The 21,708-nt window shown below is 43.8% G+C and overlaps 1 protein-coding gene across 1 annotated transcript in view; it reads left to right on the plus strand.

The window, feature by feature from the left end:
• TTC28 (tetratricopeptide repeat domain 28) overlaps positions 1-21,708 on the plus strand; it is a 379,564-nt gene that overhangs the window by 310,580 nt on the left and 47,276 nt on the right. Inside the window, exon 12 of the mRNA XM_036353570.1 lies at positions 393-558. Coding sequence (XP_036209463.1) covers positions 393-558 — 166 coding nt within the window. The remainder of the gene's footprint in view (positions 1-392; positions 559-21,708) is intronic.

The raw sequence follows: 21,708 nt of genomic DNA on the forward strand, positions 1-21,708 counted from the left end.
GTTCCTGGGGAGACTAAACGCTGGCATGCTCCTGCACTCTTCTGGAAAAAAACTTTCCCTAGTTGGTGAAAGTTTCCGTTTTGAAATACCTGTGAAGTAGTCATCATTTCAGGGGCTTCAGAATATATCGTCAAAAGCAAAAGCAAAAGCAAAAGCCCTGTGTTGAATTCCCTATTCCAGGCACCAAACCTGATGGTGAAAGCTGCCAAAAGGGCACTGACCAAACCTCTGAAACCCTCTTGAGAGGGTGGGTTTCAGGACTTCTTCACATGGTTTGGAGGAAGGCCTGCCTGTTAAAGAGGCCACATAGCATTGGCATTGCTGTCCCGTCCTTCACCTTTCCCGCCCCCAACCCCAGTCCTGTAACGTTGGCCGTGCCTGTCTTGTTTCAGGAATCCTGAAGTTTCACGAGCACTACCTGGGTGACAACACAATGGAAAACGCCGGTGACTTCCAGGCCGGCAGCAGTGCAAACCTCCCAATAGCCACCAGCTCGGCGCTGGAGCAGCACATCGCCAGTGTGCGGGAGGCGCTGGGCGTGGAGTCTTACTACTCGAGGCAAGTAGTACACCAGCCATAGATACAACCTCAGGAGTTCTTTGTTTTGTGTTTGTCAATATCCTATTTGAGATCTTTTGGAATTCACACTTTTGTGCTTAGTCTATTTACAGTTGCCTTAGCAGAAAAAGATATGTGTCTCTGGAGTACAAGCCCTTAGTTGCTGTGTTTGTTCTTTTTGGTAGTTTCCTTTCAGACAGGAAGGGCCTCATCGGAGATGCCCATTTCTAAGGAGGGTTTGTGGAATGTTTAAACATAATTGGGACTTTGAATTTAACATACCAGCTAATTAAAACCGAGACGAGTTTTTGGTTATAAGCAGATTCATGATGAGTCTGTACTATAGCTGAACGCCTGTTTGAGAGAGTAACTTAGCAACAGTGATAGGGCCTGTGAATGGATCTGTGCGTTGGGGGGCTGAGGTGAAGGAAATTGAATCCCGATATCAGGAATAGGGAAGAGAACCAGTAACTAGCTGTTAGGGCTTTTTGCAAAGACTGGAAAAGTTATATATTTATGGAAACACTTGGTCATGATTGACTATTATATATGGAAAATAGTTTACAGGCAAAATCAAAAGAAGAGGGTGCCTTAGAGCTGGTTGTAGTGAGATTCCCCCGCGTTTCAGTTCTCCATCCTGCGATGAACAAGTGTTGAGAAGGTCTGTGTGCCACAGAATCTGCTGTGTTAGCTGGCGTCAGGTCCCTAGGATTCCTGCTTGCCTCTTGAATGATTTCATTTGTAATCATGAAATCCTAAGACATTGCTGTGATTTCTTTAGAGATGATTATCCCAGGCCTCTGGGTGTGTGGTGGTCATTGCCAGCAGCTGGACTGAGTTTTGAGAAGCTTATGAAGTTGAGGAGAAGTGCTTAGATGAAAAATAATCATTGGCTAGTGTAATGTCAAGACTGGAAGTAACCGTAGTGGTCATCTTGTCCAATTCCTTCATTAACATAAGCCAGCACTGCATCGGGCTTGCTGACAGCTGAATTAGTGTCAGGGCCAGGATCCAAACAATCTAGATCTCACCCAGACTCCCAGGCCCCTGCTCGTTTTGTTTCTAATTATCAAAATTAATATCATATTTTGAGAAAATAGCTGAAGCATGTAAGAATGTCATCGCTAGCTTCTGCTTGTATGAAATCTGAACAGGCGTCAGCCACACACACACATTGTTGTCTTATTTCTTCTATGACTGCGGTGCATCCTGGAATATCCCCATTAACCCTGGGTAATGGTGTGGCGATTACAGGTGCTTGACAGTGTTGAAATCCCCAGGACTTGGAAGCAAGGCTACTCCCTGAGATTTAATTGACCATAAAATAGGTCAGGCCAGGGGGTGTACAAAGCTGCTTTACACAGACAGAAAGACACTTAGGCCAGTCTGATTACATTGTAACCTGACCAAAGGTAGTGCATGTCCAAAGCCAGTATTCAGGTGGTTGGCCAGCAGTGGAAACACACACAAAAAAGGAGAGCAAGCAGGGCAATGCCCATTTCTGACACGTCAAAGGGAAAGAGAATCTTGGCTAAGGGACTCGAAATCCCATTGGAGGCTGTTCCCGTGGTGGACTTGCAGTCAGCACACTGTCTTATCCTCCCTTCCCGCCCACAAACCCAGGGTGTCCAAAAGATGCACGCACACTTTAACAGCTGGAGCATATTTTTAACACTGCCTCTATAAATATTCAAAGTGTGCATACGTTTTTTGGGACACCCTATATTTGAGCGCCTACTATGAACTATGTACACTTGAGATTGGGAATAAAATGGTGAGTAAGATGAGCATGGCTCTGGCTCTCAGGGAACTGAAAGTTAATAAACAACAGAACATATAAAATCTTTTAACTGAAGCTGTTAAATGAGAAGGCAGGGTGTAATTAAAATATGTAGCGGGAGCCTATATAGGGAGGCTTCCTTGAGGAGGGGATATTCGAGCTGAGCTTGGAAGGAGGACCAGGTAAAACTAGATGACGGCATCCCAGGCAGTGCGTGCCAAGGCCTTCAGTAGCCCTCAGTGGAGACATCGCAGGTTGTCTTAGTGCCTTCCCTTGTCATTTGGTTTTGCATGTGAATCGACTTGCAGACAGAGAATGCACATCATCAGTGGCATGCTGGTTGTACAGCTCGGCAGGCGTGGCCAATGCGAGTGGGCTCCCAGGAGACAAAGCCTCTGTGGGCGCATCAACAACAGCAGATTTGCAAACCTGTGAGGCCACAGTTAGAGCCTGAACCGAGAGGAGGTCATGAAGGGACCCCGGTGTGTGACACCTGCCGTTTGAACCTTTGCACATGCAGAGGTAGTTGCTGTGTGCCGTCTGCACTTTTTTCATTCTTCCTTGTTTTATCTTTTAAAATATATTTTATTGATTTTTACAGAGAGGAAGGGAGAGGGATAGAGAGTTAGAAACAACGATGAGAGAGAAACATTGACCAGCTGCCTCCTGCACACCCCCTTCTGGGGATGTGCCCGCAACAAGGTACATGCCCTTGACCGGAATCGAACCTGGGACCTTTTCAGTCCGCAGGCCGACGCTCTATCCACTGAGCCAAACTGGTTAGGGCTCTTCCTTGTTTTATAATCACCTGGTTTGGGTGTCTTCCCTCATAGATGGTGATGCCATGGAAAGCAGGTGCTATGTCCTTCTCCTCTCTGAATTCTCACTAACACGGTTCTTGGACCAAAGTGAGATTCAGTACCTTTGAAATTTAGTCACCAGAAGATGCGCTGGGAGCAGATGCTCTGTTCATTCTGGGCTAGTTTACCGATGCTCTTCTAGTGGATGTAACATACGCTGTACCCCTAGCAGCTGAATCTCCATGCCTTGGGGAGCACCAGCCTTCAGTAACCCACAGCCTGGTCATGGTGTCCTTGTTATTCTAAAGACTGTGTTTGCTCTCCTTAATGGCATTTTACTGCTGAGAGGAAGTACAGTGTTACAAAGGAGTTTCTGAAAACGGATTTAAAATAAAAGAACTGCTTTTATTAAGTGTTTAATAAGAAATTCCCTTCCCTTCCTCCCAGATCAAAAGAGGTGTAGATTGAAACCACTGTATAGAACACAAACCTCTCATAAGGGAGATGTTACGAATTTCAAAGCACATCTTCAGCTTTTAATTCTGATATTTAACCAGAGTCTTGCTGCTGCCTGGGTACCTGGGACAGTGCAGTAGCTATGGGGATGCTAAGCTGACTGGTTGGAACACTCAGGGGGCTGTGTTCACTAGGAGGCCAGATGGAAGGAGTGCTCTCAAGGGGTTTTAAATGACCTACAATTATAGAGTACCCTTACAATAGGGCAAATATTCCTTCATTGTAAGTGAGTGCTAAATCTTAACACACTGTAACTCTTGTGTGTTTTTCTTTTGGTGCTTTTCTTTTCTTTTTTTTAATATATTTTATTGATTTTTTACAGAGAGGAAGGGAGAGGGATAGACAGTTAGAAACATCGATGAGAGAGAAACATCGATCAGCTGCCTCCTGCACACTCCCCACTGGGAATGTGCCCGCAACCAAGGTATATGCCCTTGACCGGAATCGAACCCGGGATCCTTCAGTCCGCAGGCTGATGCTCTAGCCACTGAGCCAAACCAGCTAGGGCTCTTTTGGTGCTTTTCTATATTTCTAAATCTTCTACAGGGAAAGTTATTTTATATTCAAATGCATTTTCTTATTTCAAAACACTGATTAATTTAGATTGCACCAATTCGTAAATGCTGGTGATTCCAGTTGGTTCTAGACTGATAATAAGTGGCCATTCTTAACAAGTCTGACAATGCAAATTATTGGAGGAGCTGTGGCTGGTGAGAGAGTACATTGGCATAACCACATCAGAAGGCTGAATATTCACAGATCCTTTGGTCCAGGGATATACCTTAGGTATAACATCCACGAGAGGCTATTGTACATGAACAAGCATGTTCAGAGCTGAGCTGTAAACAATAGCAAAACTCTCACACATGCCCACATGCCACCAGTGAGAGAGTGCGTGCATATGTGGTGGTGTAGTTCCCAAATGGAATATTAGACAGCGGTAGAGAGAGATGTGGCTAAATCTTAGAAATACAATATCAAGTGAAAAAGTAGGTCCCCAAATACCTACAGCATGACATGCTTTTAACAGAGATAAAGTAACTAAAATAAAAGTATGTTTTTAGGACTACAGCTAGAGGCAATAAAACCTGTATAGAAAGGACAAGCAGGGAGTGATAGCCCTGGAATTCAGGGTTGACTTGCCTTGGTCTGGGGAGGCAGGGGATGGATTTCATGGAAGTTAACCAATAATTAACAAATAATTTTGTATGTTATTCTCCAGCTTCTTTTTGGGTGGTGGTTTTATAAGCACTTATTGCATTATTGTTTAAAAATATATTTTTATTGATTTTAGAGAGACGAAGGGGGAGAGAAACATTGATTGGCTACCTCCTGTGCATCTTCCACTGGGAACTGAGCCTGCAACCCGGGCATGTGCCCTGACCGGGAATCAAATTGTGGTTCATGGTCCAATTCTCAACCTCTGAGCCACCCCAGCCGGGCAGCACTTAGTGCATTATTAAAAATTACTGAATAAATGAAAGCAGGCTATGCATGGATCAATGATGAAAGGGTGTCATGAACCAAAGGTCATGATTAATCCAATTTCAAAGAGATTCCACCACCATCCCCCAAAAGAGGAAAAAAGCAGGGATTTTTTTTTTTAAACAAATGAATTATACAAGCAAGGTTGCAAGTAGGATTTATTTAATCAATGTAAATGGACAATTGATAGGCTGATTAAAATTATTTATATTTGTCCTTCTGAGCAAGTACCTAAGCACCGGTCATTGCTGCATCATTGGCTTATTTGAAGTGACAGTAGGTCTTTGAACATTTAAAACCATCTTTCTGACATTTTCTAATTCTGGCTTTTTGCTAATCAAGGTTGACATTCCAATTAATCCCAAGTTATTAGGTTTTACTTTACAAATAAAATATTTTCCAGAATTCTTAATGTAAAAGTAGGTATAATACTTTGGGGCATTTATTTTGTCCCTGAAAACAAAGGGTTTTCCGTTTCATTCTAAATCAGGGTAGTGCCCGTTTGAAAATATTTCATGAGCATGTAGTCAGTCTGTGCCAGAGCTGGCACTGAGCCCGGAGATATGTGCATGAATAATAGCTGGAATTCTTGGCCTCACAGTAGCTCACACTATGGAACAGTCAACAAATGTGTAAATTATTAATCGACCATGTGCAAAATGTTATTGTAAAGTTCTAAACAAAGAAGGCCATGCCTCGCTCTACCCACTTGGGAGCAAGTCAGTGGTTCCAGAGGCTTCTAGGGAGGTGAGCTTGGCCCTGAAGAATAAGGGGAGAAAGTCATTCTAGGCAGAGGAGCTCCTCCCTGGGCACAGGAAGGAGGGAAGGAAGGGCCCAAGGCCTTCAGCTAATGAATGGCAATTTCAAGAGGATGATGATCTGTCTATTCCTGCAAGAATGATCTTCTACATCAGTCATTCAGCTGCCGCCTTCTGAGGCTCACCTCTTTCTTACAAGATCTGAAGTCTTGGGGTGAGTTTGCCTGACTGAGTCTCTTATGTGCTGTCCTCTTGTGACATGACTGAGTGCCAAAAGGCAGGCTTTATCTATGGGCTGACTCACTCAGGCTCAGCTATCTGTTTGAGTGGGAAAAAAAGATGATGCCACATTAGGGATTAGAGCACTGAAGAGACGCAGCTGCAGAAATGAGTGGAACACACTGTGGACTCTGGTCTTAGGCCCCTGGTTCCCGAATTTGGATTCCTTCCAAGAGGCTGAGTACAAAATGAGCTCAGAAGGCTTTGGTAAGCTTCTTAGTGTAAATCAGCAGCTTAGCAAGAAGGATAAGTGGGGTTGGTCGTCTTGTATAACCTCTGAAATAGCCTCAATTGAATCCCGTTTATATTTCTCGTGAACTTTTTAAAAAGCAGAATCCTTGGACTTGTTAGATATGCAGTTTCCCGTTTATACGTAGGAGGGATAACCTGGTGACCGGCAGCACCAGCCCTAAGATAAAAAGCAGATAGCGGCTGCTGCGCAGGGAAACCATTAGCGCCTACCATTCTGCAAGGGTGGGGCTTGGAACTGCGAAAGGCCTGGCTTCCCAGAGCCCCGGGGCTGACAGTTCTGCACCTGCCACAGGGCAGGGGCTAGTTTGGCATTCCATGAAGACCTGGCAGGGAACTGTTGGACACCAGACATTTCTTCTTCTCTGTCTTGTCCCAGGTCCTTTGTTCGTGGTTCCAAAGCTTGGAATGGCATTCCTGTTAGAACAAGGGTCGAGGGGGGAAAGGGCGGGGCAAAGCCATTGACCACTCTGGACATTCAGTGCTTTCCTCTGAGTTTCACATCAACTGTTGGCTGGCTGATGCCATAACCAATTTTGTAAAAATTCTTTGAACTAATCAAATTTCAATATCCCTGACTTTGTATATCCTGCCCCTTGCTCCAGTGAAATTCCCTGGCCTTTCCCTTCCAATTGATTCTGTGCAGCTCCATCTAACAATCAATATTTAAGACATTTAATGTGTAACTCCTGGCTTGTCTTGCTTTAGGAAAATAAGCCCGAGACAGCTACCAGGTTCCTCTCGGAACGGGCTCAATAGGCCTTGCTTTTCGTCCCGCTTGTGCTTTTATGCGTCAGAACAGTGGTGAGGAGGCTCTGGAGGGGGCTGTCCTTCCAGGGGCACATTTAACTGTGTCAGACCCACAGTGCACCGTACTAGTTGGGTTTTCCTCCAATGATGCCACGTAGCACCTCAACATTGTGAGATTTGTAGCCGCAAACATGCATTTCTTGCTCTGCCTCTATAGGTGAGCTGGGGTTCTGCTTGAGGCTGCCTGTGTGGCTTAGGTCCCTGCGCGTCATCTTCCTGTGACTGGCAGTGACCAAACAAGACTCTTCACATAGCAGAGGTCAGGGTCCCAAGAGCCCAGGCGAAACAGTCGGGCACATTGAAAGCCCTGCTCACCTCTCGTCCTTCACGTCCCATTGGTTAAAGCAATGGCACTGTCTCTACATTACTATCTCTTAACATATCCAGCTGATCCTCCGCGGGGCTGGACAGTATCGCTCTCTCCTGAGTGACTGTGCTGAACAGGGAGATGGTCTCCCTCCCCCACCTGGAGCGTCCTGGGGAGATAAGAGCATCTTCCTGCAGGCCTCCTGCTCCCGTGCCGGCAGCCTCTGATGCCTGACCGTTTTCCTACTTATCTCTCTCCGCTCAGCACAGCGCAGTGTGGGTAAGCTCTTGCTCCAAAACCCCGGGCATTTCCCCTCACTCACACTTGTTATTGGACTTTCCTTTGGAAAAATTTAAAACAATCGTTATAGTTGAAAATATTACATATGTCCCACTCTGCCTCCTGGTGTCAACCCTCTGTTCCAGTAGGGGCCAGGTTTCCCCTTGCCATCTGCACACCATGCACATTCCCAGGAGTTTGCGCTGCTTTCTTCTGCCGGTGTGGGAGCCCCTGGAGTCTGTCCTCGGGGCATTGCTCTTCCTCGGCGTCGTAAGCACACGCTGAAGGCAGACATTGCTTGCACAGGTGGGTAGAAGCCAAGATGGAGAAGGTGCTAAGGAGACTGGATGAAGGGAGGATGCTGCTGTGGAGCTGACCCCCCCCCCCCCCATGCTTTTCTCCACTTCCTTCCCCCGCCAAACAGGGTTGGGAAAGGTTTGGGCACACAGTACAGAGACTGATATACCTGCTGGTTAACTCGATTTAAACCATACAGAGTATCCCAGTCCCAATGATGATGCCACTGGTCATGTCTTATCTCTGTATTACCTGCTCTTAACAGTGCCTAGTAGCTCAGAGGCCCTCACTGAATGTTCACTGGGTGAGTGGATGAGAGAAAGAGCAGAGTGCTGGGAGCCGGGAGGACACCTTCTGAACAGGCAGCATAGCATCATGAATGTGTGGTCGGAGTGTCATCACCAATGCATGACATGTGAGAACATGTGTTTCACAGTTATTACTCTAGCCTTTTTCTTCCCACCTCACCTCTGGGAAGTATCATGAAAGCACAATATTATCCTGGGAGCTCAAAGAGGTGGACTTATCCAGATCAGGTAGTTAATGCAGATCTTGCTTGAACTAACATCTACTTTATAAAATCTGACCCCTACCGAGGCTAGCACACGAAACTCTCCGTTTCCCAGTAACACATTAAATCCGCTAAGGCCTTAAAAATAACAAGATGTTCTTTGCTGCTTTTTGATATGCTTATGCTCATGCAGTGAGGAGTCGCTGCTAATGAGCAGGGAGAGGCAGAGTTGATTTAAGGATCCGTCACTTCAAAAAATACTGTCTGGTGGAGACAAAGTTATCATCGTAAACTTGTCTTTTTCTTTATTCCTGTGTGAGCTGCGCGTCTCTCTGCTAATTAGAAACATCAGGAGATAACCCTTCATTTCTGGCAGCCCTCATGCAAGCTTCCTGCTTTTAGGAAAGACCGAGCACCTTCCCATCTCGCGAGTTGGCCCCCAGTTGTCCCGCGCTCAGTTCCCTGCCTGCTCAGCACCAGGCTTCCCGCAGGCACATTGCTGAGAGGCGCAGCTCATTGCTTCCTCCCCTGCAGTCGCCCAGGTAGATCAAGCAACGGTGGGGCTTCCTCCTAAAACTGGGAGCTGGACTGCCACACCCTGTCCATGAAAGCACATAGCAGTGAGGTAACTCTCAGCCCTTCCTGTAAGGTAATGTACACATTGATTAATTTACACTGATGAGGCTGAAACTGGGTGTGTCACGTACTGATGTCATCTCAAGGCAGGAGCTAGCCTTTCTTCGGAAGATCAGATGGAAGGACCGAAGGACACATGACATTGGTTTCCTTTCCTTCAGCTCTCCACCGCAAGCCACCTCTTCTTTTCAACTTGCTCCTTAATGATGCTTTGGGTGCCACACCCTGTAGAGAACTTAGGAAACCTCCTGGGGTTGTTTCAAAAGAGCTCTTTGTTATGTCTGGGAAGTTTTGCTGCTGTGGGTTTCCATAGTTTTGTTCTATCTCGGCACCTGAGTGTTTCCTTCTTGGTTGTTCCTAATCACAGTATCATTTATTGTGTGGAGTTTATGTTGTGATGTCTGTCTCTCCCACTAGACTAGAGGCCCAGTGAAGGTAGGGGTTGGGTCTGTCTGATTAACCATTAGTACAGAAGCTGGAATGTAATTAGTGCACAGGGAATAGTCATTGAATGGCTAAATGAAATGGGCGTACTCCCCCCCCCCCCATATAAACACTGTCTATTCATAATTATGTGAAAGCTGAAGCTAGGGAAGTTTCTGATCAATGCTAGAATTGGTCTGGCTTTGTACAAGGAAAGAGCATTTTAAAAGAAAGACACAGAATGAGCAAACTAGGATAACTCCAGACTGAAATGAAGAAGAACCAGAGGGTAGCGTGTGTGTGCGTGCAGACTTTCTTTCAGTCAAGCATGAGCTAGTGCCTTATTGTATTCTTCTTGTCTGCTTCCTCCTACTTTGGTTCAATGTTGAGTTTTAAGTCCTCGAGATAAAAGCTCAGCATGGTTTATAGTGAGTAAGGACTTAGGATTGTGGTGTGGAAATGGCTAAGTTTAAAAGAGATAGAGAATTATAGTTGGACGAAAGTTACAAGGAGAAAAAAAGATATTTGTCTAACTTGTCTTTGAAAATGAGCTAAACAGGCAATAGAATCCAGATTCTGTAAAATATGAGTGTTCCATGGTAGAGGGTTTCTCAGTAGATGGACACCTCTGAGTTCATCTTTTTCTCCTAAATAATATTAATAAACCAAGATGCATAAGATGCCTTGCTGGGTGCTCGCCTGTGCCAAGTTAATGGCTCGTGTTTTAACCCTGACTCCCAGATCGCTTGGAACCTCCCAGAGTGCTTCTTTTTGGACAAGGAAGAGAGAAATGGCCCTGTTGGCCATTTTGCCATTTTGCATGTGTGAGACACAGGTGTGCACACTCACTGGACGTGTGTAATAGAGGAAGCTGACACTCAGAGCTACCCAGTGAGTTGTCAGGGGTCACAGCCAGTTAAAAGGTAGGACTGACCTTCAGAGGGGGCTTTGGAAAGGGCTTCGCACACACACAGTGCTAGCGTGCCTCTCGGGGCTCCAGAACTGCTGCTTTCAAATGAACTTGTTGAGGATGAGAAAAAGACCAGACAGACAGAAAGTGACTCATTCACTGCCTGTCCAGACTTCTGGTGTCCCTTTGGAAAGTTAGTAGACTTCTCTCCTCCCCTTCTGGAAACTTCCGCTGAGTCTCCAAGTACTGGGTATCCTCCACTGGCCTCAGCCGTAAAATGGAGGAAAGAAAAATGTAGAAAAATACACAAGATGAAAAAGTAGAGAAACATTCTGTCACAGTGTAGTCTAACACATCATTTAAACAATCTGAATTTAGTGAACTCGAGAGCAAGGAGAATGGTTTCTCATTGAGAAATAAAATTCCTTTGGCTTGAAGAATATTTTCAAAAAATAAATTCTTCATTACCCTGGATAGTTCTTGAAATGAAAATAGTTCATATCAAGCCATATCATGAAAGATGTAATTCAGCAGTCCTTGACAATTTACCTATTTTCCACTCAAACATTAAACTGATCATTTAATCTTACATACAATTCCCTGAACTCTCCCTAAATAATTGCTTTGGTGATTTTAGCTCAACCTTGAAACAGACTTGGAGCTGTTGTATATTTGACTTCATTTGAAAGAGAGAAGCAGTTTTAAAGTACTAGAGACATTAGAGTTTTAAACCCTTTGCCCACGGGGACTAGAAAAGAGGAAGAGAAAAGTGTGTGGAGCCCTGAGTGGAATGAAGTATCAGCTCTAACAATAACAACAATAATACCGCCTGTTATATGTGTGGCACTTCACATAACATCTGCCAGGCGTCTCCACATAATGCCTTCGTTCATCTTTACAGTAGCCCTTTTGAGATGAACATGACAACTGTTAAGATCCCTCTTTTTGAGACAAGGAAATTGAGCCTCAAAGACTGACCTGTCTATGATCACACAAGTAAAGAATGAAGTCAGAACTTGAACCCAGGCCTCTAGGCTCCAACCTACTGCTCTTTCTGAAACGCCATTTTTCTCTCTTAAGAGGCAAGTATTTACTGTGGATAAGCTCTTGTTAGATTTGGCAAGCCTCATGCAAAATTTTTTATTATAATGGAGCTTTTCCTATGTTTGAGACATATGGGTGTTGCCTGGAGTTTGTAACAGTATTTATAGAATGGAATTTGAGCTGCAACAGTGCCGTTCTGAATTATTTTCTGTGTATCACTAAACTTTCAGGTGAGGTAAATATAAAAAATATATGAATAAACTGGTCTACTTCTACATAGCTTGGGCATGTGGAATCAAGGAAAAATCTGTAGTTGTTTAAATCAAAATGGGATATGAAAAAGGTAGAAAAGAAGAAATAAAGAAGATGTCACTTAGTGTGAATACTACTCTTAAAAGAACAGCTGTGAAGTGTTTTGAATGAATATAGTGTGGACAATTTTAGAAGTACTTTTCCAAGTAAGTTAGCTTTGTCTCTAAATAGAGTTTGAAATCTTTTATCTAGTCACTCTTTTATTCATTTATTTATTTAGCAACTATTTGCTGATATCCCCAAAATGCCAGTCACTGTTCTGGACCCCCGAAGTTTAGAGAATAGACATATTTCCTGTCGCTGCAGAGCTCACATGCCAGTAGGTTTGTGGGGTCAGGATAGAGACTCTCAGAAGCACAGGTGTAAGGTTAACAAAGGTCTGACATTCATTTATGATGAATAACAACTTTATCTGCCCCCCAAACTCCCAAATCTTTTATTCTCTTGCAGTTAGAATTTTCAGTATTTCATATTACAAGAGATATTGCAGTCTAATTGGTAAGAAAACTAATTATTGAGACATTCATCCATCCACCCATTCACTTATTTGTTCAGTTTGTTCAGCAAACATTTGTCAGGTATTCATACTGTGTGTCTGTCCCTCTACAGAGGTGAAACCAATAGATTTCCTGTCGTAAGGAACTCTCGGTCCAATAGAGAAATGATAAGCACATACCCCTAATCTGGTCTCTGCCACTTACTAGTTGCATGACCTTTGAACAAGCAATTTCATCTCATGGAGTTTTTGTAGCACTAAAATACTGCCTGGAAAGCAGGAGGATAGAGGTGGGCACATAAGAAGCCTTCCTGTAGTTGCCACTACCAGTTATTATGAGAGAAGCGGGAGGCACACAGAGGTCAGAGGGGCCTCTTGTACCTGGGGAGGGCTCAGTCAGGAGAGACTTCCTGTTGAGGTGCTGCTCGAGCTGCATGTGAAGTGCAATGGCTTTTGCCGGGCCAGCGAGGCAGCATGAGACTGAGGTGGAGGGTGCAGCACAGGCTGCAGGCGATGGACAGCTGCCACTGTAGGGAGGTGGAGGGGGGCAGCATAATGGGAATGTGAGGTACGGGGAGGACTTTGGCCCCAGCACGCCTAGAAAAAGGACGAGAGGTGCAAAGGGACCAGGTGCTGGGTGTGGCCACAGAGGTGGAGGTGTCCTATAGCCAGGGCAGGAGGTTTGCATTTGAGAAAGGACACATGGTCCAAATTGTCCACTGAGGACTCAAGATCATTTTGTCCTGTTGTCTCTGAGGCCTTGAGTTAAATATTCTCTGTGGCCTGTTATTTTAGTGGGGGAAAGAGAACCATTTAAAAACCTGCTGCACACTTAAGAGTCATGCTGAGCATCTGCTTTCAAGCAAGGAATACAATAGTGAAGGCTCTTCCTAGTTCTAGAGAAAACTGAAAAATTAGTATTCTGATTTGGTCCAGCAAATGCTGTAAGAGTAAGTCAAGTATAAAATATGTACATTTCCTAGTAACGTCTTTGATTGTTTTGGCAGAAATTACCTATTCGGAATAAATGTTCAGGGGGACAGGAAATGTTTGGGCTGTATACAGTCCAAACCAAAATCCCTTCTCTTTAAATCCACCTGACACAGCCAGGCCTGACTCAGTGACAGCCTACACTGAGGCTGTCACTATAATTGAGAATTAAAATAAAATGCTTCTGTCATAGTGCTAGTAAAAACAAATAAAAAAGAAAACAGTTAAAAGAATGGTCTCCTTTTTCTGAAGGGCAGACAAGGCTTCAGCTGTCTTTAAATACAGCAGCATCAGAACTGACAAAGGAGCTCGCTGGCCCTCACTTTGACCATAGAGAAACATGTTTTATTAAATTATTTTGGCCTTATAGGGTGTTTTCTTAAATGAAAAATGATCAAAGTTAGCATGCCTGACCCTTGTTGACCCTATCATTTTAGGAAAAATAATGATATTATTGTGGCTGAACAGTCTGGAAGGAATGCCAGTGTGCTTAGGCTAAAGATGCTCGGTGGCCTCGGCGCATTCACGGGGGGAAAGAACGGAGGGCTAAGAGCGTAGGTTGTGAGCTGCGGCAGAGGCACCAGTACTTTCTTCGGCATCCACAGGGTTTCACTTCCTTCTTTGGGAGAATCTCATCGTGGTAGGGAGTATAATTACCCTTGCATATGCCACTTTGGGAAGAGAACGTGTGTCCATAATCACTGAAAGGAAATATCCCGGCGTGGTAAGAGTATGTCCTGGCTGGCCCAGTGAGGTTTAGCAGCTGCTGCCAAGACGCTGTGCGAGGGGGGTGGCCTGGCTGGAATACCAGAGGCGTTGTTGGTTTCTGGATGCGATAGGAAAACCACACATTTCTATGCATAATGAATCAAAATGATGCATTGATGCACTGAGAGTTCTTATATGCATCTCCTATTGATTCACTATATTTTTATTTTAACAATAAAATATTAATTTTACATGATATTTTATAGTAGTAAAATATTTTTATTCTATGTCTCATTTTACCCATATTACAAGCTAGAAAATAGATAAGAGCAGATATTATCTCCATTTTACAGTTCAGAAAACTGAGGTGAAGTTAATCTGGCTTAGACTAGAGATGTTCTACTGATTCCCTTCGTGCCACATACTTCTCCCAGTGGTGCAAGCCTGATTGTAGGCGGATTTTCCATTATTGTATATTTTGAGTTGTAAATGGAACCTGTTCTGATTTTAGAAATACTTTTGTCTCTCACTTTCAACAAAATATTGGAAGCACTACTGTGCAGGGTTGTTTAAGACCTATACTGAGAAAAATATCTCAATATAACTAACCTCCGAGCCCTTCTTTGTCCCGGGCATTGTACTAGGTGTTTTATATATGCCATTTAATGCCACACAACTTTGTGAGGGGGATGATATCGACCCGTTTTACAGCTGAGGAAACTGAGTCCTGGAGAGATTAAGTAAACTGCCAGTGGTTATACAACTAAAAGTGGTAGAACTTGAATTCAAACCCAGATCTGTACCTATTTTGGCCAAGCAGTGATCATCCCCAGATTGGGTGCCCAGACCAGAATGGTTATTATCTCCACAACACACATATTTTATTTATTTAAAGATCCAGCAAATTCATATGGGTCTTGATTATTAACAGTTATTAAGAGATGAAAAATTCAAGTGCCAACCTCTGTTAAAAATACCATCGAATATTAAAGAAGTAAAAGCTTGCTTCTTGCTTTCAGGATGTTACCATCAAGTTGAAAGCATAGCAGCCACACACATTAGCTTTAGAACATAAATAACATGATCATGAAACCACACTTGGAAACAGAGAGTCAGAGAGGTCTGAAGTTGGAGAGGTTATTTAGAGACTCCATCCAAGCCTGAAGTCATCCTTTTCCCTCTGATTTGTGTGTCAGTGATACCACCAGCCTCCCAAGACACCAAACCCACAGACGTGGAGTTCTAGTACATTCCTTCCACTCCTTCATCTCCAGTCTTCTGAGGAGAAGCCTTGCAAACTACATTTAAAGTGATCATCAATAATATTGCACCCCTCCTTCATCCACAGAAAAAGTAATAAGCCCTTGTCAATTCTTTCACATTCATCCCAACCCTGCCCGTTATGCTTCCTCTTGTTCATATCCTGTCAGATCTGGGCTTAAAAAGATGAATAAACCAGAATCCTGGACCCCAGTCTCTGTGTAATTCAGGGCAACAAACTCTCTGCAGGCACAGGGGCCCTCCCAAACCACAACTCTCCTGCTTCTCCCCTGCCTCCCCAAAGCCATCCTGGTCTTCTCTCCATCTCCTCAAATGCCCGTTCACCTGCCTACCTCTTTGCTTTCACTTGGGGCGGTGTCTTCATACAGATGCCTTCCCTCCACAAAGACATGGTTTTCGGAAAGGACTGTGGTGTACATGTTGGGAGAGTCAACCGGAGCCTCCATCACTGGTAGAGCGGACGGGTAACACGGTGAAGCACCCATGGCATGTTATGCAACAGTGGGTATTGCAGTGGCTCTACTTGCAGTACGGCGAAATAAGCTCCTTCCGGGACTTAGCTCCTCTCACAGATAACTAAAATCTTACGCGGGGGGCGGGGCGTGGGGGGGATGCCAGCCATGGGAAGGTACTAGAGAGTGAACAGAAGCAAACAGATTCTGGAGGAGTGTCAACACTTGGAAGAAAGAAAATCTAGCATGCATGCAATTAGAATTCAAGAAAGAAAAGGAAAGAGGATGACATAGAAAAATATTTGAAGAAAAAATGGTCAAAATATCCCCAAATTTGGTGAAAAACATACATTTAAAAATTCAAGCTGTGGTACATTTACACAAGGGAATACTACATGGTTGTCAAAAAGAAGGGACTCTTACCATCTGCAACAGCATGGATGGACCTGGAAAGTAGTATGCTAAGTGAAAGAAGACAGTTGGAGAAAGATTAAGTATTGCATGATCTCACTCATATGTGGAATCTAATGACTAAAATAGATCCAAAGACATAGAAGCATGGAACAGACTGATGAATTTCAGAGGGAAGGTAGGGATTGGGGCATGGATGGGAGAAATTTACTGGGGAATTTATAATGCATATATGCGTAGCCCATGGGTTTATTCCAGGAATGCAAGGCTGGTTTAACATCCTCAGAATCAGTCTACTTTACTGTGTAAACATAGGAAGACTCAATATTGTTAAGATGTCAGCTCTACCCAAATTATTTATTAGTTCAACACAATATCAATCATAATCCCAACTTGGTAAGTTGTTCTGACATTTATAAGGAAGAGCAAAGAACCTAGGACAGAGGTTCACTAACCAAGGCCTGTGAACCAGCTGCAGTTTTGTAAATAAACTTTCATTGGAACACTGCCACACCGATTTATTTATATATTGTCTGGCTATATTCATGCTGCAATAGCAGTGTTGACTATATGCCAGATACCATATGGCTGTCTGACCCTAAAAAAAAAAAAAAGTTTGCTAATCCTTGACCTAAAATGTCCAAAGCAATATTGAAAAAGAAAAACAAAGTTGGTGCACTTACACTACTTGACTCCAAGACTTACTTTAAAGCTATAGCCATCAAGACAGTGTGGTGCATAAGAATTGACAAGATCAATGGAGCAGAATAGAGTACCAGAAATAGACCCACACATATATGGTCATTTGAGTTTTCAACAAAGACACCAAAGCAATCTAATGGGGGAAAGGAAAGTCTTTTCAGCAAATGTTGCTGGAATAACTAGGTATCTGTAGGAGGAAAAATGAACCTCCACTCTTACCTCATACCAAACACAAAAATCAATTCAAGATGGATCGCAGACTTAAACATAATAGCTGCAGCTATAAAGCTTTAGAGGGAACCATCGGAGAATATCTTCCTGACTTGGGGTAGACAGGTCATAGACAACAATAGCCATAAAGGAAAAAAACGTGTAGGTTAGACTTCATCACAATTTAAAACTTATGCTCCGCAAAAGACATCATGAGGAAAATGAATAATCAAGCTGCAAATCATATATATGACAAAAGACTGGTACCCATAATAGGTAAAGAACTCTACACTTGGTAATAAAATAGCAAACAATCCAATTTGAAAATGGGGAGAGATTTGAACAAAAAGTTATGTGAATGGCAGTGGATGCATAAAAAATACTTAACATCACTAGTTATCAAGGAAATGTCTTTTCAACCACAAGAAGGGCTGGGGATATCGCTCCAGCAGCACGTTGGACGCAAAGACAGACACCCTCTCTTTACTGTGGGTGCTCTTTCAGCTATTCTGTGGAACTCTGGATAACATGTTAGAGCTGGAAGCGATCTTAGGTTTTATGTAATCAAAACCTTAAATGCTAAAAGTTAGATGAAAGGATCTGGTTGTTCAAAACCAATTGGGATTAGTCAGAGAGATTGCCTTCCTCGAGGAGGTAACTATTAAGCGGAGCTTATTGGTGGGGAGAGATGTGGGTTGTCTAAAGAGAGGGTGGAACATTCCAAGGGTATAGAGTGACTGAGCTGGGGGCTGGAGATGGCAGCCGATACATACTAGAGGGGAGCCCACAGTGGGGTGTTGGCTGCACATCAGGATTATCACATGACAAAAAGGAGGACAAACTGGTGAGTGGATGAGTTGGAAGCCATCACCATTCCCTCTCTGCTCTGTCCTTGGCAACACCCTTATCTCATCCTTGATTTGGTCCTGACCCCCTGTTCCTTTTATCTGGGCCAAAGGCAGGCTCAAGTCCTTTTAGTTTTAAAATGAAATCCAAATGACATATTTGGAATCCCATATTTCAGCCCGGAAATGTTGGTTTTGCAATGTGTTGGGGGCAGATAGCAGCAGCTGAGATGGCCCCAAGCCCAGGAGGGACCCTTGGCACCACCTCAGCCTGTATTTCCGTGTTTTCAAATAAGTCCAAACTGCCCATCAGGAGGGCTCACTCCGGCAGCGGTTCTGCTGCGCGTGGGACTGCCCTGGGGTCACCAGAGCCTTCCCTTTGGTCCAGCTCACCGTTCCCTCTCCATTCCTGTCTTCACCACGTTGCCGAACCTTGGAAGGCAGCTGAGGAAACCAGCCTCCTTCCTCTCTCTCCGGGAGGGCCAGGTACCCAGCACATGCGGCTCTCCTTCTAACGAGGGCCTGTTATTTTCCTAACCCAGACCATCCCCTTTGACTGGGTAAATGCACCAGGGGTTTGGATAACAGGCATCAGGATGCATTTATATTTAGAAGAATTGCTTAATGTATTCTAAAAACCTTAAAAACAAAAAAGCATTGCTGTTGCTCCAAGTGATACTGCTGAGCACTCTGGGTAAAAACTCTCCCCAGAAGAGCTTGCTTTGTTCTGTCCTAGGAATTCTTAGCCTGTCCTTCCTTCCATCTAATCATTACAAAGGAGAAAAGACATGTAGCTGCCCCAGTAACTTCCTTTTTGGATATCAGGGCCCCTGGAATATGTGTAGTCGAGGCAGGCAGTCTGTGAAACACTTCCGAGTTAAACAGGGGAGACCAGAGTTCAGGGTTTCAGAGATTCCATTTAATGAGTAACAGCACTTCTCCATTTAACATTGCTTTGCAATTTATGCAATAAAAGTAGATTTATGCATAAACCTAACTTGTTATTACCCTAGCTCTTTGAATTTGGATTTTCCAATATTCTATCCCGAGTCTTAACGACGCAGATGATTGCAACATGTCACTTCTCATGATGAACGTAAATCCTGGGCTCAGAGGCGGCATTTCTCCACCCCGTCCTATCCTGAATGGAAACTAATTTTCCTATTTGGTTTCTCAGCAGTGACCATCAAGTTATGCTTCTTAAAGGTTAAAAAATAAAAAAGACCACCAGCAGCGTCATTTTGGTCCATGCAGGCTCTGTGCAGATGCCCAGTGGGAGCAGATAGGCCATTCTGCTTGAGGGGGGGGATGATGGATAAAGGCTCACGGAGGCCTGTTCTCCAAGCTGAAACAGCAGAAGCCATTTCATTCTGTGCATTTCTTTGTGACCAACATGCCGATACATTCACTAGCTCTGCAGACTGTCTCTCCAGCACCAACAGCTTTTCTTCCCGCTCCTACCCTGCTGTAAACCTAGAAACAAATATTTAGCTGGCTGTGGAGGGCCATCTACATGAGCGCTCTCCCTCTGGGGGTCTGCTGCACACACGGCGCCTGGCTGGTCCTTTCACGTCGCACAGGACATATAATATATTTACTTCTCGCGTAACCATAGAAACCTGTTGTGGCGGGGAAGACTTTATGATTTGGCTGCTCTCTGGAAAGATGAATAAAGCCACAGGGCAACCTGCCACCTCTTGTTTAGTTACTTTGTAATCGTTTAGCAATTAAGACTGCAGAACCTATTTACTATAATTTTCATATCTGAAGACATTTTATGGAGTATTAAATATACATAAGGAAATAAACGCACTTGAGACATTATTTTAGAAGCCCCATAGTCAACTCATTTTTTTTGGTATTACTTATACAATTTGTACTTCATTAATTATGCCTGAAAATGGCTGGGTGTTTTTTTTCCTATGGCAGTGCTTCCGTTAGGGAATCCCTGGCATAAGGAATTCGTACATTTTGTTTTGCTGGCTATGCAATGGGCTGGAGAGAGAGCATCGGTTTGGGAGTTGGGAAGAGTTGGGTGTGAAGCCCAGTTTCAATGAGGGCTCTTCTACTCACTGGCTGGGCTTCCTGGGGCAAGTGACTGAATCTCAGAGTTTTAAGGGGCTTTTAACAAAAGCCTATTTAATGGGAATAATAATAACAATATCTACTTGATGGGTCATTGTGATGAAAGCAGTGATATAGGGGAAATGTCTGGCACATGGAAAAGGATCGCTGTATGGCACTATTATCATTTCTCTGTTTCTTAGCTTTCATGTCTTTTGACCTAATACAGGATGTGTTGCAAGTACGTTCTGATGCCTGCAAAAGCTTGTTTTGTTTAGCACATATATGGTACTTTATACTTATCAAAGGCTTTACAAATATTTATTAATTATAAAACCCCCAAGGGAGCTGAGGAATACAGACTCCATCTCCTTTTCAATTAATTCTGCACCTTTCCATTTGGCAAATGCATATGTCTCAGGGCTTTTAATAGAGCAAAGAACCCCCTTGGCTCTTTTGTCTATGCCTTGGATTGTTTAAAGGAATTATCCACGATGTCATGGAAGCTTCGATTTAGCTGCTATGACTTGGGCGACCCCTGCTGGCCAGCTGCAAAATCAGGCGTGCCCACCAGCAGAAATCTGTGCCCTCGCCCCCAGGCCCTGTATGAATTAGCTGTGGACTGTGTGGCCTATGGGTGATAGCTTATAATCAAGGCTTCGAAGGCATGGAGTTTACCGTTATTGTTATTATTTTCTTTATTGTTGTTATTTAAATGGAGTATTAGAATTCAGGGGCCGTTTCCCACTAGCTAATAACCATTTAAGTTGCATTTGGGGGCTTTCATGACTTGACAACAGCTTTTCAAAATCTTGAGCTGTTAAACCCCCTACCGGGTTAATGTGGCAGAAAAAGACAAGAACCATACTAGCCCGTGGCTCTTGTACAGTGCTGTGTTGCCAGCATCTGGAATAGAAAAGGGGACACGGGCCCTTTTAGAAAGTCCAGTTAGAGAGAGAAGGAAACATGCGTTAGAGAGAGAGGGTGCGCGAACAGGTTCTCCCCAGAGGTAAATGCTTCAATATTAACAAAGGGAAACCCTACAATACTTGGACTTGTTTCAGAAAACCAGTGCTTATGGGCACCTTCTCTGGAAACAAAGACTCAATTTAAACAGTAACAAATAATGATGATTCAAAAACATCACAGAGAGCAGAGCGGTCAGAGACTGTCCACAGTTTCTCTGGGAAGCATAGAATTCACATTCCCTCTTGATTCTTGCTTCCATTTTAACTTATTGGTGTTACAAAAGATGGAAGGCATGGGGGTGATTTTAGAAGTCACCCACTCTTGTAGCAACTGCACCCACAGGATAAAGAACTCCCTGCCCCTCCTCCCCACAGCCTTTCCCTAGCACTGAGCCACACCTTGACTCCTCTGTTCATAAGTGCTCTCATTAGCCATACAAATACACGAGGTTTGGTAGTTCTTGGTGAGATTATTTGCATAGAAATGTCAAATGTGTGTAATTTACCTGGATTTAGAGGATTATAAATAACACTGCCACACAGCCCTCCAGTGTTCCTCATTAAGGGGCTCACGTTGCATCAGAACATGCGTGTTCATGATGACACATCAGCGCGGTGGCATTTATG

Source organism: Myotis myotis, unplaced genomic scaffold, assembly GCF_014108235.1.
Source record: "Myotis myotis isolate mMyoMyo1 unplaced genomic scaffold, mMyoMyo1.p scaffold_m19_p_20, whole genome shotgun sequence".
Taxonomy (NCBI): Eukaryota; Metazoa; Chordata; class Mammalia; order Chiroptera; family Vespertilionidae; genus Myotis; species Myotis myotis.